This window comes from Triturus cristatus, chromosome 4_1, assembly GCF_964204655.1.
Source record: "Triturus cristatus chromosome 4_1, aTriCri1.1, whole genome shotgun sequence".
In the NCBI taxonomy this organism is placed as follows: domain Eukaryota; kingdom Metazoa; phylum Chordata; class Amphibia; order Caudata; family Salamandridae; genus Triturus; species Triturus cristatus.
In genome coordinates, this window is record NC_140585.1 from 665,265,638 (window position 1) to 665,292,935 (window position 27,298).

The window sequence follows — 27,298 nt, forward strand, 5'->3', positions numbered from 1 at the left end:
CCAACCACACCAACAAGAAAGCCGCCTTGTTCACCGAGGACCTCCGGATCTCCAAGCACACCTGTCGGAAGCTGGAGAAGAAATGGCTCCACGACCGAACACCAGACAACCACACAGCCCTCAAGAGCGCCACCCGCAGACACCACCAAGTCATCAGGACCGCCAAGAAGACCGCCTTCAAGGACCGCCTAGACAACAACGCACACAACACCAAAGAGCTCTTCAGCATTGTGAAAGAACTCTCCAACCCCAGCTACAACACCAACGACATCCTGCCATCTCAAGACCTGTGCGACTCCCTGGCCACCTTCTTCCACCGCAAGATCACCGACATCCACAACAGCTTCAACTCCGACCCCCCCGCACCCACCACCGAGTCCACCACCCCTGCGACTACCACTTGCACCAGTCGCCTGACCGTCAGGTCCAGCGTCAGCAACGAAGACACCATCAAAACCATGAACTCCATCCACTCCGGATCCTAATCGGACTCCTGCCCTCACCACGTCTTCAACAAAGCCAGCGCAACCATTGCGCCCCACCTCTGGAAAACAATCAACTGTTCCTTCGAGACAGCAACCTTCCCAGAAAGCTGGAAGCACGCCGAAATCAACGCCCTTCTGAAGAAGCCCAAGGCGGACCCCAAGGACCTCAAGAACTTCCGGCCCATCTCCCTGCTCCCTTTCCCAGCAAAAGTGACCAAGAAGATTGTCAACAAACAGCTGACCCGCTACCTCGAAGTTAACAACATCCTGGACCCTTCCCAATCCGGTTTTTGCAGCAACCACAGCACCGAGACGGCCCTCATCGCCACCACTGACGTCATCTGGACCCTGATGGACAAAGGAGAAACAGCCGCCCTCATCCTCCTGGACCTATCAGCAGCCTTTGACACGGTCTGCCACCGCACCCTATCAGCACGCCTCCATGACGCTGGAATCCAAGAGAAGGCCCTGGCCTGGGCCACATCCTTCCTCTCCGGCAGAACCCAGAGCGTCCGCCTCCCACCCTTCTGCTCCAAAACCACCAAGATCATCTGCGGCGTCCCACAGGGATCCTCCCTCAGCCCGACTGTTCAATATCTACATGGCCCCCCTCGCCCACGTCGCACGACAACACAACCTCAACATCATCTCCTACGCCGACGATACCCAGCTGATCATATCCCTCACCGAAGATCCCCACACTGCCAAAGCTAACCTCCACAGAGGAATGAAGGCTGTAGCCAACTGGATGAAGGACAGCAGACTGAAGCTGAACTCAGACAAGACAGAGGTCCTCATTCTCAGACCCACCTCATCAGCCTGGGACGACTCTTGGTGGCCCACGTCACTAGTCACACCCACGGAACCCACAGACCATGCACGCAACCTGGGGGTCATCCTCGACTCCACTCTCTCCATGTCCAGGCAAGTCAACGCCGTCTCCGTGTCCTGCTTCAACACCCTCCGTATGCTCCGCAGGATCTTCAAATGGATCCCCCTCGACACGAGAAAAAACGTTACCCAGGCCCTCATCACCAACAGACTCGACTACGGGAACGCTCTCTACTCAGGAACTACAAACAAGCTCCTGAGACGACTCCAACGCATCCAGAACGCCTCGGCCCGACTCATCCTTGACGTCCCCCGCCGCAGCCACATCACACTCCACCTGAGAGGCCTGCACTGGCTCCCCGTCAACAAAAGGATCACCTTCAAGCTCCTGATCCACACACACAAAGCACTGCACAACACCGGACCCACTTACCTCAACAACCGACTCAGCTTCCACACCCCCACCCGAAGCCTCCGCTCAGCCAACCTCACCCTCGCCACAGTCCCTCGCATCCGAAAAACCACAGCTGGCAGCAGATCCTTCTCCTACCTTGCCGCCAAGACCTGGAACACTCTCCCCACCATCCTACGACAGACCCAGGACCTGCTGCCCTTCAGAAAACTCCTCAAGACCTGGCTCTTCGACCAGTAGCACCCCCCCCCCCCCCAGCGCCTTGAGACCCTCTCGGGTATGTAGCGCGCTTTACAAATGCAGTGATTGATTGATTGATATATATATATATACAGACAAAGATGTGACCAAAAGTCTCGGCAATTGGAAGTTTATTTGAGAATACCTCTAGGTCTTTAGACTTCTTTCTGTAGGATTATGTGAGGACATAAAGGACACTGGAGTTTAAAAAAAAAGTATATGACATCATTTGGGAGGAGAATTATATCATGATAACATTAGATGTCTCCTCCTTGTATATCAGCATTGCGCATGATGAGGGAGTCAGGGCAGTGTGTTACTATTTGAAAGCAACCCCACTCATGTTATATAGGCATACAGAAATGTTGGTAGATGTGCTTCAACGGTGTCTAAAAAACAACATCTTCCTACTTGGCAAGGACCTTTTTTAACAGCTTCAGGGGACGGCAATGGGCACTTGCTTTGCCCCCAGCTATGCTAATTTGCATATGGGCTGGTGGGAGGAGCAGGTGCTAGCTGTAGCATATGCCATTGAGATGTCAGATGATGTGGTCTTATGGACCCTTTATATTGATTATGTTGTCATCATATGGCGACCTAACGTAGAATCAGCAGAGTCATTTATTGAGCGTGTCAACATCAATGGCCTAAATTTGAAGTTCACATTACACTTAAGCAGAGACGAGGTCCAATTTTTAGATCTGACTGTGTACATAAATAATGGTGAAATTAACATGAAAACATTTCAGAAAAGTACAGCTGGTAATACTATCCTTCATGTCCAGAGTTTCCACCCTCCTAAACTGGTAAAGAGCATCCCATATGCAGAGAATTTGAGGATGAAAATTAACTGTAGCTACTCCAAGCAACTGTATCAAGCACAAGATGAGCTGAATGTGAGGTTTGAATATCGGGGTTACAGCAAATCAATTCTAAGGGCAGCTAGAATGAAGGCGAATGTAAAGCCTAAGGATCAGCTGATTTTCTGTAAAACTGTTGACATCAGGGTGCCCGAAAACAAAGTTGAACTACAATTCCGTTTCATTTCAGGTTACAGTAAACAACATAAAGACATAAGATTTATTATGCAGAAGCATTGGCATGTACTGCATGGGGATGCCTTTTTACGACAAAAGTTAGGAATTGGGCCACTTATTTCATTTCGCAAAGCAAGATCATTGTGGCAGGCTTTGGTCACCAATAGCACAGGCATCCCACAACAGACAACATGGCTTGGCAAGAGTAAAGGCTTCAGGAGATGCCACAAGTGTAAGGTGTGTAGGTATGGAGAAAACACAACGGAGGTACCCTTACCATTCTTGAATAAGAAGTGGCAGGTCATGAAGCCTTTAACACGTAAGAGCCAGTTTGCAGTATATGTTTTAAAGTGTAGTTGTTTTAAATTGTACATAGGCAGTACAATTTAATCAGTGCATCAATGGATCTTATAGCACATCAGAGCAATTAACAGGGATCAGGCATACCCCATGGCCAGACACTTCCACGAGTTTCATGATAATAAGCTGGAAGGTCTGAAATACTTTGTAATAGATCAAGTGCCACCAAGATTAAGAGGGGGAAATAGAGAAATATGCCTGAGACAGCTCGCATCGAGATACATTCTCCGTTTTAACAGTAAGATTCGGTATGGGCACAACACTGAGGAAGTTCTGCATGTTCATCTGTGAATAGAGCGAGGACTCCATCACGCTGAAAGAGCTTGATGAAGAATAGCTATCTGAGGTTTAGAGAATTCAAATCTCTCTGGATTAAATAATTGATTGTTTTTATGGATTGCTGATTTGTAAGCCGCTCCTTGAAATTTTTGTTGAATTGGTTGCACATGGTTTTTGCACAAGCACTTTAGTTTAATGTGGATGTGAATAACCTTGATATTCGTTGAAAGAGTAAGGGCACTTTCCTACAAGAATGAGTAGAGAGTATATAGTGAATAATTAAGGGAAAGTGTAATATTGTTCACTTCTCCTATGCATTTACATATCACATTCAACTGAGCTAATTTCATGTTATTTTGAATTTTAAAACAATAATGTGATATTTGCACACGGCACAATTCACTAATTGAGTGACATTGCACATAATACCATTAATGAGTGTCAAGTTGACCCGGGAGTATGGGTTAGTGTAAATGATCCATCAATAGGGCATTTGCCTGGAATTTGAAAAGCGTTTCTTTTAAATTCATTTATAATGTATTAAATTGTATAAACTTGTGATATTGCCGCAGAGTTTTATAATTTATTGAGAGATGTGGTACGCTCATTTGCACAAAGTATTGACAATTTGTCTAGATACTTTGTTTGCATATGTCGCTTTGGAGGTTATATTGTTGCACTGTCACTTTAATTGTTTATTTAAAACTTTATTGCTAATGTTGCACTGTCACTTTAAGACTTGCACTAGTATAAAATGGTGAAAAAATTGCAGCAACTCCAGGTTTGATAAAGACTACTCGTGTGGTTGAAATGCGTTACCTGACAGTATGTGGCTAAAATAAAAACTCAAAACGAGTGACCCCACGCGTGCTGGAGTCTGTTCTACATTGTGTGAGCAGGCGCTGGAACGAATATATATATATATATATATATATATATATATATATATATATATATATTTGAATTCTCTAAATATATATATATATATATATTGATCCAAACTCCTGTTGACAAGTGGAAAAACATCAGACATTCCAAGATGCGTGTGCAAATAAATAGTTTTATTTTGTGGTTTTCAATCGTGTGCAATTAGCATCCTCTTTTAATCATGTCATATAGACTAATATGTGATAAAGAAACGTGCAGCTAATGAATTTGTATGAAATTTGGACTAATATGCACCACTTCAAAATGGCACTCACGTTAAAGAGTGAATGTTTGTCCCCTCTTGATTTCGAAGCTCTATGTGAACGCTTTTTAAACATGCCTCTTTCGATGTGTCATGAACACCGAAGAAGGCTTTTCGGCGAAACGCGTTTGTTTGCTGTTGGTCGTTGAATAAAGAAACATTGCAATGCCCCCCTCGAGTGCGGTATTTCTCCAGAAGCGAGGAATTGAGCTATAATTGTAGCGGTGTCCACTACCGCAAAACCGCACCCGCCCGAGAGTGCTTCGGCTGGAGTTTGAAGTGGAGACTGAGCGAGGATATATACTTATATATGCACTTATATACACATATATACACACACACACACATATATATATATATATATATATATATATATATATATATATATATATATATATATATGAAAAACTAAAAATAGATATATATGTATTTGGGGCAGTAAAACAACCTGACACAGCACACCTCACTGCGTGTTTTCTCAACCACTGGATAACGCAAATTTGATATATATATATACATATATATCTATATATTTTTTTTATTTTGGGGGGAGAGAACCCTCAATCCCCCCTCCACTTTTTTTATAAATAAATTTATACAATTTTAATTTTGATTGGGGAGGTCACAGAAAGTAGCACTATATCTATCTATCTATCTATCTATCTATCTATCTATCTATCTATCTATCTATCTATCTATCTATCTATCTATCTATCTATCTATCTATCTATCTATCTATCTCTCTCTCTATTATATATATATATATACATATATATATTACCTACTGGCGGTCGCCAGTAGGTAGACATAGTTAGGACCTATTTTCCATAGGAAATCCGCAACATTCTATTTGGAATAACATTGGAGCCGATTGACGAATCTTCGCGAAATTTTCCAAACTTTTGGCCAGCTCCGGTCCGCTCCTATCCTAAAAATTTCACGGTGATTCGTCAAGCAGGGGCCGAGAAAAAAAGGGGGGTCCCAAAACGCATTTTCCCCATGAATTTCCCATAGGACCTGTTGACGCAGCTACAGCCCGAACTGCTGAACGGAATTACACCAAATTTGGCACAGAGGTAGTCCTCAGTTCAGGCTCGTGCCTTTTGCTTAAATGGTGTAAATCCGTTCAGTAGTTCCTGAGAAAATCAAAAGTAAAGTCATAAATATATATCTATGGCCTCGGAGGATCCGCACTCCCTCCCCGCACCCAGCGCGCACCCTGCCGTGCACAAGCTGTATTCTAATTGGCTGTCAACACTCCAGATCAGGAAGTGTTGGCAGCCATCTTCACAAGAAACCTATAAAACAAACGCAAAAAACGCGAAAAGGGGGCAGGGTAGAAACACCCTGACCCCCTAGGCCTGCTCAGGGGGTCCCACAAGTTTTTTTTTAAACGGCGAGATTCGCGCACCCAGCGCGAATTTCGGCCAGAAAAAAAAAATCAGCGCAGGCTCCCGCGCAGAATATTTTAATTTGCCCCCGGGCCAAATCCCAGGGGCATAATTAAAAAAAAAAGTGTGGGGGGTCCCAATCCCCCCCACACTGCCCCGGGGCTCGAAGATTGTATATGCGGGGGGGCTCACAGCCCCCCCGCAGCCCCGGGGACCGCCACCCCCGGGGCTTCGTTAACATAGGTGGGGGGGCTTGCAGCCCCCCCAGCCCCTGGGACCACCACCCCATGGGGCTTAAAACAATTTGATGTGGGGGGCTCTCAGGCCCCCTCAGCCCCGGGGACCGCTACCCCCTGGGGCAATGTGTACATGTGGGAGGGGGGCCATGCGGCCCCCCTCCTGGAGCCTTGTATTGGCCCTGGGGACCGCCACCCCCCAGGGCCGGCTCCTGCAGTGTTCCGGGGTGCCAACCCCCGGGACACTGCTGTTTGCAATGGCAGGGCAGGAGCCTCGCGGCTCCCCCCCTGCCATTGCAAACTGCTTTGCTTCATTGAAGCGAGAGCAGGGAAACCTGCTCTCGCTTCAATGAAGCAAAGCAGATTGCTTTTCCACATGGGGAGCAGCATGTTAGCTGCTCCCCATGTGGAAAAGCAATGCCGGCTCCCGCAGGAAGCGGAGAGCCGGCTGGGACCGTGGGGGGGTCCCCAATCCCTGAGTGGGTGTTTAGAAACTTGTATTGGTGTGTCAATGGTTTTAAATCTGGCACTCTCTATTTTACAGTGAGAGATGAAAGGTTATACTAGTGTATGATGAGGTGTATCTGATTGTCACGTGGATGATGTCATCAGTGATGTCATTTGAGATGTCATCAGTGATGTCACTGACCATGTCATGAATGATGTAATATGTGACATCATCAGCAGCGGATTGCGGGCGCATGAGATGTAGTTAGTACAACTAACTATATCAGAGGAATTTCAATGGTTTTGTTCGAGTGAAATGTCCAGCTAACTATAACACCCCTAAAACCTATTGTTTTTTCAGTGAATTTCTAAGGTTTTTTAAATGCTAATTCCTAACTATGTCAGGCCTGAAACCTATGGTTTTTTCAGTGAATATATATATATATATATATACACATATATATATATACATATATACACACACACCCAATACACTTACCCTAAACCCAAAAAACAACCTTGTAACCCAAAACCCTTACTCACCCCTCAAACCTAAAAATACCCTTATCACCCCATGCTCCTACCCATCTCTAAACTCTAAAAAAATCCCTCATTATCCTATGCCCTTATCTACCTCTTAAACCCTAAAATACCTTAACCACCCTATACCCCTTCTGACTCCTAAACCCTAAAAAACATCTTACAGCCCAATACCATTACCCACCCCTAAACCGTAAAATTACCCTTACCACCCTATGCCCCTTCCCACATACAGAGATTTTTCCTGATCCAAATCCATCTCCATCAATCTCTTTGACAGTATGCACCTCTCATGAATTGGAATTTCAGCTGAGTTCAAGATGTGCCTCACCTACAGCCTAGTAAAACTGTCTTCTCACTACCACCCTCTTCTAAACACCTTTTGTGGGGAACTCTTAACACATTGTTACAGGCACCTCTGTGTAGGACAACTAGATGACCTGGATTTACCAGGCGGTCCTGGTTTATAACCAGCTGTCTTAGAAAATTTTGATAAATTTAGTACATGTTTTGTGAGTCCGCTGTGCACAAAGAGAGACACGTCTTCGTGTGTGAGTTCAAAATTGTTTAACAGCCCATCGCCAAAAGCTATTTAATTGACACAGACGTTGCTATGTGTGAAAGTTACATTGAGTTCCACTCAGTACTGCACTGTGATGTATTGTTTATTCTGGTCTGTGATGTCAGGTAAGCCATTCTGTCTCCCATGGTTAATGGAAAATTTAGTCCGTCTTCCATGTTTGTGAAATGTCTCGAATTTAGATGTTCAGAATCTGGCCACCCGACCACTGTGTTGAGTTTACCTAATGGCTTTTGTGGCAGTGGAACGATGGGTAAAAATAATATTTTAATAAAGTTACTTACGCATTATTTTGTTTAGATGAAAACTAAAATGGAATTTCATTTCATGCAGGGGTAAATCAGACATTCCCAAAAAACTAAATTAGGTTGCTAACTGCCACATAAATATGTTGGAAGCTAAAACATGCAGCTGTAACAGGGAATCATCTTTTCACCCATCTCACAATATAGTAAAGAATATACTTATAGATGTAGAATTTCATAACACAATACTTCAAACTATTAGTCATTCATTTACTACAGCAAATAATTTTCTTAGTAAAACATGTATTTCACAGTTAATTTATCAATGCTGTTTATGTGCGAACACTTTAGGATAGACAATCATACTTTGTATCCTTCCACTTTTGATTCATTTGATAAAGGCACAACGTGTTCCCAGGTGATAATATACTCCGAACCAGACCTCACAGAGCTGGTAATTTTTGGTTTTTGACTTGGCGCTGTAAAAAGAAAAGAAGAAGGCATTGTGAAAATGAATTTTATTTCTTGGCAGTTAAAATATTTTACGTATTGTAAACATAATGTTTGTAGGTGCATAGCTATAGTAATAAAAACGAATATTAAATTTAGAGAATACTATGGGAGTCATTACGATGTCGGGTGGAATCACTTCAGCCTGACACGGCATTGGTCATGGGACCGACCGACACCCGGTCAGCGGTCACGGCCGCCCTATTAGGATGCAGCAGAACACTGTTTGTTCACATTCCTACGTTTTACTGTGGGAGCATGCATTCCGGCCGCAAACCGGCCATAATGCATGCTCCCATAGTAAAATGGGAGGTGCAGGTATCAACAGGGATAGATGCCCCCTCGGCCTCCAACCGGAGGAGGCTGTGCACCCAAGGGAGTCCTGCTGGGGGCCCTTGAAGACATGTCCCACATGCTTCCCATGTCGGACAGGCCGGCATGGAAACCATGTCGGAAACCGACATCATAATCTCAAGGGCAGAAAGACCTGCTCTTGAGATTGCAGGCCGGATCCTGACTGGCGGACAGGTTCTCGGAGCCCGTCGGAAGACAGCTGGTATGAACGTCCAGTTTCCTTTTTGACCGCCTCCATTGTAATGAGGCAGTCAGAAAGGAAACCGAACGGCCCATTACGATGTGGCTGCAAAGGCTCCGACCATAGGTCGGAGCCTTTACGAGACGATTCAGAGCCTTTACGAGCCACATCGCAATCGGCCTCTAAATATATTTTCCTAAACAGATACATCTTAATATGATGGCCCAGATTCACGCAAAAGTACATTTAATTCTATAGATTCCCTAGGGTTAAACAATTTTTTTTTTTTATAGAATTCATGATAAATTCTGCGAGTACTCCTGAATTCCCATTTACACCCGTGCATCACCTATTTTCAAACTACGCATTGTGACTTGCAACTGATTTTCCACATCCAAGGTTGTCTTAGGTGCACAATTAGCTATATTTATGACTGTAAATTTATATTTGGAAATCTCAAAATGTGGATTTGCACTTGAAAATAGAGCTGCTCACACAGATTTATGTTCGAGTTAATCTTCTCAAATGAATAGGAAGTGGGTGTTACAGGGTAGAACAGTGCTTGGTTGTTTGTCCCACCAATACATAATGTTGTATATTTGTGGATATTAGCCACATTTTCCATGGGCCATTCCCACACTTGGCATGATTGGATTTTTATATTCTTGGTCTAGGGTAAGAATGGCAAAGAAACTACCTAAAAAGTGGTGGAGTCTAGGGAAAGTGTTTCTGGATGGGAAATCACTTACCTTTGGGGAACAAAAATGTTGAAGTACAATTACAACACCACATTATCTCTATGCATGTGTAAATGCACATCATATATGACACATGCAAAACGTTCACTCCCCTCTTTATATGTTCTACATACTTCTACCTGCTTTCTTTTGTGAAATTCTTAGTCATCTTAGTAAACTCCTAGTTTAAAGTTACAGTGATGGGTCCTGCTTACTATGGTGCCTATTTATGAGCTTGCGGTTTGCGTCGCTCAGATTTATGAAGCCATGCGAAGCCACTGCGTGGCCCTTAGTGGCTCTATAAATCTGGAGTACCACAACGCAGTGCAAATGGCTGCGTTGCCTTAATTTGCCCTGGGAAGGCATTTCATGGGCGTTGAATGGATGTTCCTATGCAACTCCCATGCTTTTTAACGCATGTCCAGATTTACCAGAATTCTTAATGCACCAACAAGATGCACCTCGCCAGGAGAAGTGTAATGAGGAGAAATAGCTTTACTTCTCCATGTTACTTCCACTTTCAATGTGTGCTACATACTGCACCACACATTGAAAAAGGAATATGCCTCTCAGGATTATTTCTGGGGATAAAGGTCTCCCTTTCAACACAGAAACAATCTTGCATGTAACCCAGGCCCTCTTATACCATGGTGCAAGGGTGCCTGCAGTGGCACTAGGCTGCCAAACAGAGAAAAAGGGAGGAATGCACCATATTGCCATAAATAGAGTGCATTCCTGCCCTTTCCCTGTCACATAGTGCAGTGCAGCAAGGTAACTTGCTGCACAGCACTGCATGACTGTATCATAAATAGGCCCGTATGTTTTCATTTTGAATGTAGCTACGTTCTGATGATCTTTTGCATAGTAGCAGGAAATGTTAAAAACTTTAGCTCATCAGTTGATATAGGGAGTCAATATTTATGTGATTTGTATATGTTCATCTGTCTGCAGATAAGGTAGATGTGGCTGACAGTTGCAGCCTTTTATGTTAAAAAAACAATACTGCAAATAAGGACAAATGGAACTGTGGGGCACATCTACAGCAGAATGCCAGAGCGCAGTATAATGCTAAAATTGGTAATGCAGCGCTCTAAAATTCTGAAAACGCAGTGCACCCCTATGTTTCCCTTAGTGCTGGCGCATAATTTAGCTGCTGAGCGCCAACGCAGGTACCCTTGCACCATAGTTCAAGGGTGCCTGCATAGCACGGAATGATTGTTCATGTGCAAGAAGGTGTTCCTTCCTGCCCATAAACAATAACTAATGGTGATTTGTAATTCCTATGTGTGCTGCAGAATGCAGCACATATAGAAGTTGCAAATCTTCATTATTCTAATGATTATTTATGTGCAGGAAAGGACACCTTCCTGTACATTAACAATCACTAATGGTGATTTGTTCTTTCTATGTGTGCTGTTTTCTATGTGTGCTGCACAACGCAGCACACATAGAAACAGCAAAGTTGAGGAGAAATTAATATTTTCTCCTTGTTGCGCCAGTTTAAGACCAGGTTTTCCCTGGTCTTATTTTTTAGTGCTGCCCCATACCTTGTAAATATGGGGCAGCACCAAAAAGCAATGGGTGTTGCGGCAGAACGCACACTGCAACACCCATTGCCCGCCCGTTTCACACTACGTGCTGCATGAATAGGGGCATTATTTACAAGGCGGTGTTAAAAAAAGTGACGTTCTGGTGGAAACAACCCCTCGTAAATATACACCTGTGTTTCTCCGGGACTTATACCAGAAATTATAATTTATCTCTCTACTTACGTGCTTTTTTCGTGACGACATCAACAATTCTACTGCGTGGTCCATCTCCTGCACTGTTAATAGCTCTGACCTCTATGTGGTAGGTTGTGTCAGGTAGCATGCCTTCAAGTTTCACAGAGGTTTCAAGATTGGTTACTAGTACACGGTTTGCAGCCGGTTCCTTATCTTGGATACGCCAGTAGCGAACCTGTGAACATAAACTAACACTGTCTATATGTCTACCGAAATTAAAACTGCTAACATCAGGAAACTGATATGCTCTATGCATACTCCATGCTCAATTTATAACATTTCTACATTGGGGATCAATGTATTGTCCTCTTTTGAACTCATATTCACAAGACCATATACATTATTCATACACTATGTCAAATCTTAAAGGGTTTCCAATATGGTAGCTTTGTGTCTCAGATGTGATAATTTACTCCTACTATGAGTTCTACCCAAAACAAAATGCAGCATAACGTGGATTCTGTTATTTCAGCACCAAAAACTGCATGCTGCTGTATTTTCTGGGCTTTTTCCTCCAGTAAATATCAGTAGGTTTGACGTTTGGATATTTATTGAAGAAAATTGTGGGATGCAGTGCTTGCTGCTAAACTCCTAATTGCAATATGTGTGCTAACAGGAGGCACTTGCAATCAAGTTCTAAGGGGTAGATTAACTTACACTTTGCACTGGATTTGCGTAACCGGTGCAATATTTTTTGTGATTTGTTTTCCAGTGCACAAATTATTTACGCTGGAAAGTAGACCTAAAGTAACACAAAATAGCCCATGGGCATTCCCATGCAACCTCCCATATGTTTCGATGCTAAGCCCTATCTATTAAAATTAGTAGAAAGGCTTTGCACCAAAAATGAACACAATTTCAGGGCAGGTGTTAAAAAACAAAATAACTATTTTTATTTCTCCAAACCTTTCCAACTTTGCATGTGTGCTGCAATGTAGAGCACACATCCAAATAGGACAAGTTTTAAATTTTGTCTTGGCATAGTAGTTTATATTGAATGGGTTCCCTTCAAGTACAAAACCTATACTAGTCTTCATGCAGATACCTTTTGCGCCATGATGCAAATCTGTGTGCATAGTGCTAGGCAGCTTGATTGTGCATCAGCACTGTGGAACAGAGGAGAAGCATCATATCTTAGTACATTTGGTGCTGAGTTACTTTTACGCAACATAGCACAGCACAGCACAGCATAGCAACATTGGTTAATGCACAATGTGATATATTGGTAAACATTCCCCATTATTGGTATGGTAGAATTTGATACAGGAATACAAGGCAAAATAAAACGTAAAAATTTACTTTACAGAAAAAGACAACATAACGTCACAGAAAATATTTCATCACAATCCATTCAATGTTAAGTTCACATGTGAGGATGACGGACATATTGTCCTGAGCATGTGTCAAACTCCAAATACACACTGCATTACTGTATTGAGCATGTTTGTCTGGAGGTATTCCAGTGTTCTCCCTTCCTGTGTTCTAGTATAGCATAGCACAGTATGTCCTTCAAGAGTAGCTCTGTGCAGAACCCAAGCAAAATATACCATGTCCTGGGTGTTCTTGTTTTTGCCTCTGTATTTTTATGTCAGTGCAAAATGGGTAAAACTAGACGTGCTGTTACCATCAGCTAAAAGCTGGTGGTAGGAATGCTCACAAAATGTGAGAATGAGTATTTTAGTGTGCTACCACATTTTTAAGTAGTTATGAATATATTTGTAAAATGGTTCAACAATTAACATGTACCTGTAAGCCAACTTGAGTATGGATAGAAATAAATATAGCTGAGTCAATATAAGTACATTCTTTTTCAGTTTGTGAGATGAATTAAAACAGTACGTTGGAATGGGAATGTTCAATAATTGGTACAGGGACATGTTGCCCTACCTTGAGTGCTCAACTCTGTGTCTATCTGGTATCCTAACGTTTTATGTTGGCACAGGCGTCATGTTAATCCAAGTGTGTGCGCAGAGGGATAGGACTGTCGCTGACTTTCAGAGGGGTGTTAGATTAAATATCGCGTTACATATATCGATGTACATGAATATCTTGTTTAAAATATCGTGACATGGAAATATCGATATTAAGAATATAGATGCCAAGAATATCGATTTGAAGGTGAGTAATATCGATTTAAAAAAAATATAGAAATCTTTAATATAGCATTTAGAGCCTCATTACGATGTCGGTCGGAAAGCAATCCGACCGACTCCTTTTCAGAGTCGGTTCCGACTGACTCGCATTCGGCGAGTCCGACTGACCAACTACGATGGATCCGAATACCGTTCAGAAACTCTCCCATTGACTTCAATGGGAGCCTGTGTTCCGACCAACAATACAGGCTCCTATTGAAAAAAAGGGTGCTTTCAGAATCATTGTGCATTGTTTTAAAGGGGGGGCCCTTGGGTACCCCCACAGGCCCTACCCAGAGGCCTCAGGGTGAAGAGAGGCCTGCTATGGGCCCCCAATGTCAGTTTCTGACAGCCTTTTCGTGTCAGACGAACCGATTCGGAAAGGCTGTCCGAATCTAACATCGTAATATGTCGGTCAGAAACGCTGTCCGTAGAGCTGTAAGATTCGGCTTTGACCGACTCGGAGTTTGAATGCCGGTCAGAACCGATTCGGAATGACCAAACGGTTTGCTTTCCTACCGAGAACATCGTAATCAGTCTGTCGGAAATGTTTCTGAGTCGGTCAGAAAACATAGGTTCGGACACGGTTTAGGAGAATCTGAATGCCGTTCGGAGCCTTTCGGACCGACATCGTAATCAGGCCCACAGTTGTGTAAAATATTGTTTTTTAATTAGTGTTATGTATTTCAGTATGGGATGTAATTTTTTTGGGTATAAGCGTTGTTTATGTTTTTTAATATATGTGTTACATTTTTAGTAGTTATTAAATTAAATGTAATAAAAAAATGTTTTTTAGTTTTGTAACAGGTGGGTTTATAAGGGAATAGGGTGGGAAGTAATTTAATTATAATAAATAAATGATTGTTTTTTATTTAAAATTATATTTATTTAATTGATATTTATTTGTGTTAATTGTGCTTTTAATTTGTTTGGGTACATTTTATGTGTGCGTGGTGGGGTTTATAGGGTTAAAGGGTGGAAAGTAATTTATGTTTAATTAATGAACAATTAATTGTTAATTAATATTAATTAGTTGATAATTAATTATGTTCATTTTTTTGTTGCATTTTTGTAGGTGCCGGGTTTTGGGTGTATAGGGGTAAAGGGTGGTGAGTAAATTAATGTTAATTAATTTATAATTAGTTGTTAAATACTATTAATTATTTAATTGAAAATTAATTTTAATTAATTGTTTTAATGTTTATTTTTAGGTGTGGGTTGTGGGGATAACAGTGGTAAAGGATGGGAAGTTAATTAAGTTTAATGATTTATAATTAGGTTTCTAATTATTAATATTTATTTAATTGATAATTAATTATGTTAATTGTGCAAATACATTTATTTTGTTTAGATTTTAGATGTGGGTTGTGGTTTTTTAGGAGTATGGGGTGGGAAGTAAATTATTTTTATACAATTAATTATTTTTTAATTATTTTAATTATTAATTTATTATTTAATTATGTTAATTGTGTGAATACATTTTTTGTTAAATGCTATGAGTGTGGTGTGTACTTTGTAGGGGTATATTGTTTGAAGTAACTAAACTATATCTATGTAATAATTAATGTTTTTGTTAATAAATAATTTATAATTTAAAAAAAATTGTATGAAAATTATTTTTGTATTTTATTTAAGATAATATTTGGAGGTATTTGTGATATGTATTTAACATTATAATATGTTTTTATTTTTAGATTTTTTAAATATTTTGATTTTATTTGTGAACATATTGATACATTTTTTTTATTTACTTCATTTTTAAAATAATGTTATTTTGCTTGAGATATTTTGTTTGCTTTTAATGTTGAACAGACTGGAGTGGGAAGGGAAATTTTACCCCGCCTCTATCCAACACTTTCCCTACTGTTGCATTTATTGGAGTGGGAATAGTACATTTTATCCCTCCTCATTCCAACACTGTCCCTACTGTTGTACTGACTGGAGTGGGAATAGTACATTTGACCCTTCCGCAATCCAACACTTTCTCTATTGTTGTGCTGACTGGAGTGGGAACAGTAAATTTTCTCCTACCGCAATCCAACACTTTCCTCACTGTTGTGCTGACTGGAGTAGGAATAGTAAATGTTACCCCTGCGCTATCCAACACTTTCCCTTCTGTTGCACTTATTGGATTGAAATAGTAAATTTTACCCTTCTGCAATCTAACACTTTACCTACTGTTGTCGTGATTGGAGTGGGAATAGTAAATGTATCCCTTCGCACTCCAACAGTTTTGTTACTGTAGTACTGGTTTGAATGGGTACAGTAACTATTTCCTATCAACAATCCAATGCTTTTACTACTGCTGCATTCATTGCAGAGAGATTTGTCAATTCTAACCAGTTTTATTATTTTTGAATTGTGTGACGTGGGAGTAGTACATTTTTAAAATATTTATTTTAATTGTTTGTGTAGTTTGGTATGAATTGTAGTGGGAACAGTATATGTATTAAGTGTTATATTTTATAATTTATTTTATGCCATTATAATTTATATTATTATGTTTTAGTTTATTTAAAATTAGATTTGTTTTCATTATTAATATTTTAATTTTGCAACATTTAAAGAATGTACATTTTTTTATTTAAATATAATGATTTGTTTTTAAAAGATTTTATGTTAATGACATATGTATAAATACATATATCTATTTGTTTATATATTATTTTTAAATTATAATATAAATTACAATTATTTGTTTATTAACTTTTTTGTAAGTATATATATGTACATATATATTAATTATTATATATGTGTGTTTAACTTTTTTTAATTAAGTTTATTTGCTAAGAAATATAGTAAGGGGCTGATTACGATGTCAGGTGGAATTGCTTACGCCCGACACCGTCTCGGTCCTGGGACCACCTAATGAGGATGTGACCGAACACTGTTTGGTTGCATTCCTACATTTCCCTATGGGAGCATGCATTACGGTCGTAAACCAGCTGTAATGCATGCTCCCATAGGGAAATGGGAGATAATGTTCATGCCTGCACCCCGTGGCAGGCACCTCGAGGTGCATGCCACAGGATGCAGGGATCAACGGTGGGACCATAGGTGCGGCCTCGGCCCCCATTCGGATGCCGCACACAAAAGGGGGCCCTGCTGGAAACACACTTTACGACATAGTTTCCATGTTGGACAGGCCGAATGGAAACCATGTCAGAAACCGTGCATTGTAATCCCAAGGGTGGAAAAGCACGCCCTTCTTGGCGCTATAACTCGACTTAAGTCTCTTTAGGAAGCAAATAAAACATGCGACAAATGAGGCACAAAATAGGGAACTATTGGTCAAAAAGCCAGGTCTTCAGCAGTTTTCTAAATTGGACAAGTGTGGGTGTGGATCTAATAACCAGTGGGAGAGTATTCCACAGTCTTGCTGCGGTGGTAATGAAACGTCTGTCTCCCCAAGAAACGGTCTTAGTCCGTGGCACCACTAGTTGGTATAAATGTTTGGATCTTAGCTGACGGGTAGGGTGGTAGAAAGAGAGATTCTGTTTAAGGAACTCTGGCCCTAGCTGATGGAGGGCTTTAAACGTGAGACATAGTGTCTTAAATTTAATCCGGTTTTTGATCGTCAACCAATGATAATTCTTTATTACTTGCGTGATCGGTTTGAATTTGGGGGTCCCAGATAGCAGTCTTGCAGCCGCATTCTGGACCAGTTGCAGCTTAGCTAGTACCCGACATTGGGCATTTGCAAATAAACCGTTGCAATAGTCGAGCGATGATGGTATCAGTGAAGTCACTACAGTTTTCCTAGCACTTTCTGGGAGAAAAGGAATTATTTTTTTTATAAAAGTTTGAGTTTATGAAATGCTGAGGAAGCTGTTTGGTTGGCATGGTTAACAAAATTTAGTTTCTCATCGAAGATGATACCTAAATTCCTAACCTTCTGGACTGGGGTTGGAATGGCTCCGAGTAATGGAGGCCACCAGATAGATGACCACATGGGCGATAGATTACCAAAAATGATCACCTGAGTCTTCTCGGAGTTCAGCCTTAGACAGTTACAGGCCATCCACTCCTTTATTGCCAACATGCCTTCCTGAAACTGGGCCGCCACTCTTTCTCCATCATTGTTGATGGATAGCACCAACTGGGTATCGTCGGCATATGTTGTTAGGCTCATCCGATAGGTCTTAATGACCCTGGCTAAGTCCGACACATAGATGTTGAAAAGTGTCGGACTTAGGGATGAGCCCTGAGGAACCCCACAAGGTAGAACCAAATCGGCCGATTTGAAAGGGCCTAATGTTACGGCCTGAGTTCTACCGGCCAAAAAAGAGGCAAGCAATGCTCCTGCCTTTGTGTGAATGCCCAACTTTCTGACACGGTCATTCAAAATGGAGTGGTTGACCGTGTCGAAAGCCGCAGACAGATCAAGCAAGACCAATACCGCCGTGCCCCCCTGGTCTCTAATAGTTCTAATGTCATCTGCAGCTTTGATTAAGGCGGTCTCAGTGCTATGCAATTTATGTGTTAAATGTTGTTGTGTGTGTAGCCAAAGTAGCACTTGCATTGTATGTAAATGAACCAGAGTATAGAAGCCATGGGATCCTTTTGGATACCTCTACCTAGAACAAGATGGAGGTTGAGGGCTGTGCTCTAGGACAGTGGAATTGTGTTGATTAAATTTGTGCAGCTGGACAGAGGAAAGTAGGAAATGCAGACACTGAAACTGGCGGAGCATGGACAGTACTCCGTTAGCTAATTTAGAAGGCCTTTCTGGTTAGAAAAGAGCTGCTGTTTAGTTCACTTGAGTACTGCCATTTAGGGAATGGGTGGTGTGAAGTCTCAGAATGGAGACTCTGGGCCTCATTACGATGTCGGGGGAAAGCCTCCGCCCGACACCAACTCGGAACCGCCCGATTTGCAGTCGGTGGTTCCAACCGCCGGATTAAGGTGCGTCTGGACTGTGTTTATACAACCCTGCACCCTGTAGCAGGCACCTACACAGTGCAGGGTTTTACAGGGTGGGACCCTTAGGTACCCCCTCAGCCATCATAGTAGGCCTGGGGGCCCTTTAGTAAAAAAGATTTTTCTCTTTGCACTGGAATAGAAAATTATGTCACATAAACAAACCTTGTATCATTCATACACTTGCACACTTTTAAACAAGGTTGTGAACGCCTCACGTGAAATGTTGGAAAATTATCAGTAGGGAAACTCTTTATTTAGTAAAAAACATTGGTTAGAATTTATTGACAAATAAAAAAAAGGGTATCACATAATCAAAATACATCCAATAAAATAGTCACAGACAGGTGACTGAGAATCAAGACTCAACCGTGACAATAAAAATTATATGTACATTGTATTGCAAAACACATACAGTTATAAAATATGACTTTTTGGTACAAATTAAAAAAGGACACTAAGACATGTAAACAATTGTGTAATAGGAGGAACAGTGACAGACACCAAAATTATGTCTTGGATGTGTGAATTTGTAGTTACAGTAAACAGAGATAGTCTGGTGACGATGCACCCTAGTTACTTGGAGTTCTGTTCCGTAACAAATTCCACCCAACAACCTATGCGTCGACGCGTTTCGGTGGTGTGCAGTGATAAAAACCACCTTCCTCAGGACTGACAAATTTAAATCCTCCACGGAATAACTTTAATAATAATCCATCTCTGTCCCAATAAAGATTGTTGACGAGTGGTATTAAGAATCAGAAGAAGCCTACAGATGACGTGTAGCTTTTATCTTTAGCCAATCTGAAGGGGCCTCACTTCATGCACGAGGTCATGTTCATTACTTAGACATTATAATACGTTTGTTTAAAAAAACGAAAAGATCCCAAGTGTATTTGATTGCGCTTCAGGGATGATGTGATCTCCTATGTGGGGATGCACTAGTGGATCATTTGTTAGAATACCAAATCATCCTTTATACAAGCCGTCCTATTGGGGCAAGAAGGTATTTTTCTAATCCGCCCGGGGTTCAGGGTACGGCTGAGCGGGTCGAAGTACGCGTTTAAACAAACGTCGCAGGGTTCACACCACCTATCAGGGGCCCCAAAGTCACTTTCCGACAGCATTTCCGTGTTGGACAGACTGACGGCGAAAGGCTGTTGGAAATCGACATCGTAATTCTGAGGTTGGAAACGCTGTCCATAGGGGTGTACGATGCAGTTTCAATGACACAAATACTCTGCGAGTCGGTCGGAACCGATTAGGAATGACTGCACTGTTTACGCTCCGACTGTGAACATCATAATCGGGCGGTTGGAATGTAAATGGACCAAGTCAGTCAGAAGGGCTGCAACACGGTCGAGGAGATTTCAACTGTCAGGAAGACGCTTTCTACCCGACATTGTAATGCGGCCCTCTGTTATGATAGGTCACAAAGTTTCTAGGTGAGGCCTCACCTTCTATCCTGCCCTGATTACTCTTCCAGTTGCACTGATGACAGTCAGGTGCAGAAACCTGACACCTCCTTGTGCCTGTCTTGTGGGAGCTTCAGGATAGAGACAGTCTTATTGATGCCTACTTTTTTGAAAGCCACTCTACTCAAAAGCTGTATCTGAATAACAGCCTGGGTAGACCCCTTGAAAGCTCAAACCTGTTTTACAGTGTGACACAGTGGATTACTATCACCTATCTGGAAGTTATGCATAAATGCAGGAGCCAAATCATCCCACGTTTTCCATTTCTAAGTTCTCTATGAAGAATGTGCTCAGTGGACTGCAGTATAACCATGATGTCTGTCTGTCTGGGAGCTAGTCTGCCAGAGGTGAGGGGGCATCTTCTGAAGTTGGGATTTCCTTATGGAGGTGTTGTGTGCCTGTCCTGTTGTGCTCATATACCTGCCTCCCTGTTAGGAGAGGAAAGGGACCTGCCTTGCCCTGCAGGAGGGGAGATTGTCCAAGAAAGAGTGAGGTCCAGCATGTCCAGGGTGACTGTCTGAGAATGATCCAGGCGGACCCTGGTGCCTGTGATCCCACTCAAACTATCATTGCAGTTCTTGGTGAGAACTCCCATACTATGATCACGTGATTGTTGAAGACCCAGTTGTTTTGCAATTGTGTGCCACTGATGGCCCAATATAGACTATAACTGTGGAATTGCTGAAGGCCAGAGTAGGGCTCCAACAACCTAGTTGCTGAAGCCCCAAGCGGGACTGCAGCTGCCAAATTACTAAAGGCCATGCCTGGACTGCACCTGTGGAACAGTCGACCCAGAAGTGGGCTACCACTGCAGATTAAGAAGGAACCTCTCTGGGGGAGGAGCCTAGTGCGCAACCAAGATGGCCGCGTAGGTGCGAGGCTCCCGAGGACCTCCGCAACCTCCTACGTTTATCCTGTCTTCATCCTGAATCGGTTGAGGGGACTGTGTTGGTGAACCTGAGCCGAGGTGGTACCCGTTTCCCGTTTTTGAATCGGACCCCGGGTGCCGTGATGAGCATCGACTGAAGTTTGCGGCCTGCTCCTCTCCTGACCCCGGACTTGAGTTTGGGGGTGATCCAGTGGAGAATTGAATAACAACGGCGGGACGAGCCTGGCGAGTCGCGTACCCCACACTTTCACTTTCGCTTTTGAGTCCCCTTGCCGTCATCGCGAGTGGGATCACGGCGCTTCTTTGTGTGGTGGTTGCCTCGCTGGGGGATCCTGCCTGCCTGCGGGGACCTGCTCCGCCTTCCTGAGGTGACCTCCGGGGTCCTCGACCTCGATTGCTCGTTCTCCGCTGCATGACTCGTGGGGGTGCGAGATACAAGACGATGGCCACGAAGCAGGATGGAGATCGGCTGAAGGCCAAATCGACCCGGCGTGGCGCCGCACTTCAAGTCAACATTATGGATCGCTACACCCTACCAAAAGGTTCTCCCGGCGGGTCGCATAAGTCTTCCGAGTGCCCCCCGGATGCCCCGGATTTGCCGACGGATCTGACTTTGCAGGACGTCATGGGCGCCATAGCTGAGATGAAGACCTCGGTGGGTCAACAATTCGACACCCTGGCGCACAAACTCGACGCGGTCCTCATCGATGTCAACCTTGTTAGAGCAGATCTATCCAAGACAAATGACCGGGTTGACTCTTTGGCCCATACCGCGTCGGGCCTTACGACTGAGGTGGCGGCCCTCCAGACAGAGGTACGCCGGCTCCAGCAGGCCAGTGCGCTCACGGATCGGCGACTGGAGGACTCCGAGAGCAGGGCCCGGAGGAATAATGTTCGCATTATCGGAGTGCCTGAGGGACTGGAGGATTCGGCGGCGGATCTCTTTGTGGAGGATCTGATTTCTACTCATCTCCAGCCTCGAGGACTGAGTGAATTCTTTGCGGTGGAGAGGGCCCATAGAGTTCCGGGCGGCAGGCCGAAGGTCGGAGCTCCCCCGCGGCCTCTTATTGCCCGTATCTTCAACTTTCAGGACAGGGATGCGATTTTACAAGCTTCCAGACTGCGGGGGCCGCTTAAGCTGGAGAACATGGAGGTGAACTTTTATCCTGATTTCACGCAGGCGGTCCAGAAGCAGAGACTGAGTTTCATGGGCGTCAAGCGGCGGCTTCGAGATATGAACTTAAAATACGCAATGCTTTTCCCGGCCAGGCTGCGTGTGGAGTCTGATGGTCGCACTCACTTTTTTGACCGTCCTGAGACGGCCGGGGACTGGTTGGACACTTTGTCTGGGGGACATGATCGGGATGGGATGGGGGCAGCGGGAGGAGAGTGCCCACCGGACCGGGTATGAGGTATTGACACTGGGGCTCATTCCTGATGATGCCACTTTTCGGCCAAGCTCAGGGTTTCTTGACTGTTGTGTCTCGTTCCCCCTCCATTGGAGGTTGTGCTGTGTCTCGAGGGGGTTCTCTTTCCTCCTCTAGGGGGTCTTTGTAGTTTAGTTCACACAGGGGCGACAGGCACACTGCAAGTTGGGGGGCTGTCTGGGCTCATGCAGGGGTGCAGGGAGGGGGGAGTTTTGTTTGGGATGTTGGGTGGGGGTTGGGTATTGTTTATTTGTACCACAAGGCAGAAGTATTGTTGTGCTATATCCAAAGTGCTCTCTGGGGGGAGACTGATCGGTTTTGGCTGTGATGGGGGGTAGGGGACTGAGACTTCTGTCCTGGAATGTTAATGGACTGGGGGACAGGATAAAACGGGGGGTGGTCCTGCAGTTCTTAAAACGGATTTCACCTGATATTGTATTTCTGCAGGAAACACACCTTATTGGCAATTCCTTCCGTGCCATGAACAGGCGGGGCTATCGCCTTGTAGCTCATTCGGGTTTCACCTCTGGTTCGAGGGGTGTGGGCATTATGGTTAAAACCTCGCTCCCGTTGGAGGTTGATGAGGTGCTCCATGATGATAGGGGACGGTATACGGCTCTAGTGGGTAGATTGGAAGGTAAAGTGATTGTTTTGGTTTCTGTTTATGTCCCGCCGGGGTTGCAGACGACTACTTTCGCTGATTTGGGGCGCCTTCTTCTTGGACTGCCGGAGGGGACTCTAGTGGTTGGGGGGGATTCTAACGCTGTAATTTCCGGAACTGAGGATCGTCACCCACCCAGGGATCTCCCCCGCGCCCAAGCCTGGTTGTCTGGCCTCTTGGATACCCTGGGACTGGTGGATTGTTGGCGGCTGAAACACCCTACGCAGGTACAATACACCTTTCATTCCGGGGCTCATGGCAGTCTTTCGAGGCTTGACTATGTTCTGATGCCAGCAGCATAGGCGGGGAGGGTTGGGGAGGTGCGGCATCTAGCTCGGGGTATTTCAGACCACTCCCCGCTCTTGTTGCACTTCGATATTGTCCGAGGGGGGAGGGGAGGGTGGTCCCGATCAACCCCGGGTACCTGCGTAACCCCACAATTCGCGCAGACTTGGTTAAATCCCTTGAGCAATATTTTGGAGATAATGTGGGATCTGTGTCGTCTGCTGTTTCTCTGTGGGAGGCGTTCAAGACGGTAATCCGGGGGGAGGCCCTATCCCTCATTTCCCATTCCAGGAGGCGCGAGCGGGAGGAGGTGACCCGTATCGAATCTGAGATAACTGAGTTGGAGGGTGATCTGGATTGTGGTGTCACAGACGACAAACTGCATGCTCTCAGACTCAAACAAGCGGACTACAAGGCCCTAGTCACAGAGGCGGCCAGGGGCCTGAGTAGGGAGCAACAGGGGCGACTGTACGATGTGGGTGATAAGGCTGGAAAACTGATTGCGTGGCTGGATAAAAAGGAGAGAGCGAGTCGAGTTGTCCCGTCGGTTGAGAGACTGGATGGTGTGTGTGTCACTGAGCCGGAGGAAATTGTTGATTGCTTCGCTGAGTATTTCCGCGGGGTGTATTCCCCGGTATCTTCCTGCTCGGATGAGGATTCCCACGACCTGCTTAAAGATATTGCGCTGCCTTCCCTTTCGGAGGAGGATAAATTGTTGATGGACGCGGCTCCGACATCTGAGGAGATTGCCCTCGCCATACGTTCGGTCGCCTCTGGCAAGGCCATGGGTCCTAATGGCCTTCCCATCGAATTGTACAAATTGCGGCCGGACACACTGGCTCCACATCTCCGTGATATGTTCCTCGCGGCCCGTTCGGCGGGTTCCCTCCCGCTGGACCAGCGGCTTGCCACTATTGTGGTTATTCACAAGGAGGGGAGGCCGCGGGATCGGGTCACGTCTTACAGGCCCATTTCGCTGTTGAATGCGGAGCCGAAAATTCTGGCCAAGGTGCTGGCTAATCGGCTGGTCAGCGTGGTGTGCGATTTGATCCATCAGGACCAGTCCGGCTTTATCCCTCATCGCAACACCGCGCTTAACCTGCTGCGTCTGCATGGGGTGCTCGCGAGGGTCCTGTTCATACGTGAGCCAGCCATTTTGGCGTCCTTGGACGCCACTATGGCGTTCGACACGCTCGAGTGGCCGTATATCTGGGCGACGCTGGCGAAGTTTGGGTTTGGCCCGGGATTCATTGGCTGGGTGAAATTGTTGTATTCCGGACCGCTGGCGCAGGTGGTGGTGAATGGTAGAGTGTCGGCTCCTTTTGAATTGGGCAGGGGCACGCGGCAGGGCTGCCCGCTGTCGCCGCTCCTCTTTGCGCTCGCCTTGGAGCCCCTGGCGGAGTGGCTGCGGTGGCACCCTTCGATTCGTGGCCTCCGATGGACTCCTGAGTATGAGGATCGCGTCTTCCTTTACGCGGACGATATTCTTTTGTACCTTGCTTCCCCGCGTGAATCGTTGATTGTGTTAGTGGATGTATTGTGTTCATTTGGCCGCAACTCCGGCCTAGTCATCAACTGGGCTAACTCCTGTGTATATGTCCTCTCAGGGGCGGCTCCTATCCTTCCGCGGGGTTGTCCTATCCAGGTTGCTCCGCAGGGATTTAAGTATCTGGGTATCTTTATTACCCTGGACTCTGCGGCCCGATATAAACAGAACCTACTCCCCCCCCTCCAGCGCCTGAAGGAGGATGTGGCGCGTTGGAGGCGCTTGCCACTCTCGCCACTCGGCCGTGCGGTGCTGTTTAAGATGATGTCGTTGCCACGTTTCTTATACGCTCTACAAAACACGATGGACGTCGTCCCGGCTCGCTACTTTCGGGAGGTGGAGGGTCTGCAGCGCCAACTGTTTTGGGATGGGAGGCCGCATATCGCCCTCGCGAAGCTGACGCTCCCGTGGTATGACGGGGGGTCGCCCTCCCAGACATCAAACGGTATTACTGGGCCTCCCAGCTGGCTGCGATAAACCATGGGCTTTATGGGCCCGCCCTTAACCCGGCTTTTGAAATGGACAAATTGTTGTTGCCGGGTGGCGACTACAATCGTGCGCTCTACTTTAGATCGCTCGACGCACGTTTGACGGGTCCTACACGGGTCGCGGTACGGGTGTGGCACGCGGCAAATTTGGCGATGGGGTGGAAGGATCGGTTGACCCGGGCGACGCCATTGTATGCATCTGAGCGATTGGGCTGCTTGTGGACTACGAAAGGCTTTGAGAAGTGGGACACGATTGGCATCAGCAGGGTGGGCGATCTCTGGACGAGGGGGGGGGATTTAAAACGTTTAATGTGCTGCAGACGGAATTCCAGTTGCAGGACAGGGAGTACTTCCGGTATATACATGTTCGTCACGCGCTGTGTTCTGTATTCCCGGATGTGGCGTCCATCCCGGAGTGCTCCCCCCTGGAAGATAGAGTGCTAGACGGGCATGTACCGGATGGCACTATCTCATTGATTTATAAAAAGCTCATCAACGATCGCTCGGGACTGCTGACTGGCCTTCGTGAGGCATGGGTTGCCGATGGATTGGAACTGGATGACGAGGACTGGGTATCTGCGGTGGCCTCCCCGAAAGAGGTGGCCATACCGGCCCGCCTTCGTTTCGTCCAGCTCAAAATACTCCACAGGGTCTACGTTACGGGGCCGGGTCTGATGCGTATGGGATATGCCGTGGATGGGATGTGTAAGCGTGGGTGTGGTTTGTTAGGGACCTTCTTCCATACTTTGTGGGAATGTCCGGAGGTGGCGCGATTCTGGCGTGGTGTACATGCGGTGTTGCAAGCGGTCACGCATGTGACGCTGTTTCCCGAGGCTAGGAGATGTCTGTTGAATGTGTGGGAACCGACTGATTATACGGTGCCGCAAACGTGGTGGGTGACACTGGGATATATGGTGGCCAAGCGTGACATAGCACAATTGTGGGGCTCCCAGAGGTCACCAACGGTTTCGGTATGGAAGGACAACATGGATTGGTGTATGTTTCGGGAAAAGGTAGTGTATGTGGCGAGAGGTAAGCCTGGCAAATGGGTGAAAGTGTGGGGCCCCTGGAACTCCTATCGTGGCGGGATTTTTACCCCGCCACTGACGCCTGACTTGGCAGCGGCCCAGTCTCCCTAGTCTGCTTGTTATCTTGACTCTGTGTCATCGTGCCCACTTTATTTCTGTCCCGGCCTGTCCCTCCCCCTATTCCTGTGGATCGGTAGGGTCCTCCCGAGGGGAGCACATAAAGCTGCTTAGACTTTTACTGCCTTGTGGGTTTGTTTGTAGTTTTTCATTAAAAATGGAACCGCCATTTTGGGGGTCTGGACGGTGTGGCCGCAAACGCTTCCTTCGACTTCTGGGACCTTTATCACTTGTCGCTTGTGTTTTATAACTGTGTTTTATGATCCCACTGTTTGCTAGCGGCCGGCCTGAAGGTTGTAGGCCCATATGTGTATATCTATTGCATTCTGTAATAAAGGTTTCAATAAAAAAAAAAAAAGAAGGAACCTCTATTCGGGACTTCACCTTCAGATAGTCTGGTGAGGACTGCACTGCTTCAGAATTGCCGATTGCTGAGCTATGGACTGCATCTGTTGTGGCTGGGACCAAGACCATCCAGGCCACCATGATTGG

At 45.1% G+C, this 27,298-nt stretch overlaps 1 protein-coding gene across 3 annotated transcripts in view; it reads right to left on the reverse strand.

Moving 5' to 3' along the window:
- Positions 1-27,298, reverse strand: part of CNTN1 (contactin 1) — a 988,997-nt gene that overhangs the window by 63,758 nt on the left and 897,941 nt on the right. For all 3 annotated transcript variants that reach the window (XM_085653079.1, XM_085653080.1, XM_085653081.1), the window contains 2 exons: positions 11,827-12,013; positions 8,639-8,751 (listed from right to left, as the gene is read on the reverse strand). In XM_085653079.1, coding sequence (XP_085509205.1) covers positions 8,639-8,751; positions 11,827-12,013 — 300 coding nt within the window. The remainder of the gene's footprint in view (positions 1-8,638; positions 8,752-11,826; positions 12,014-27,298) is intronic.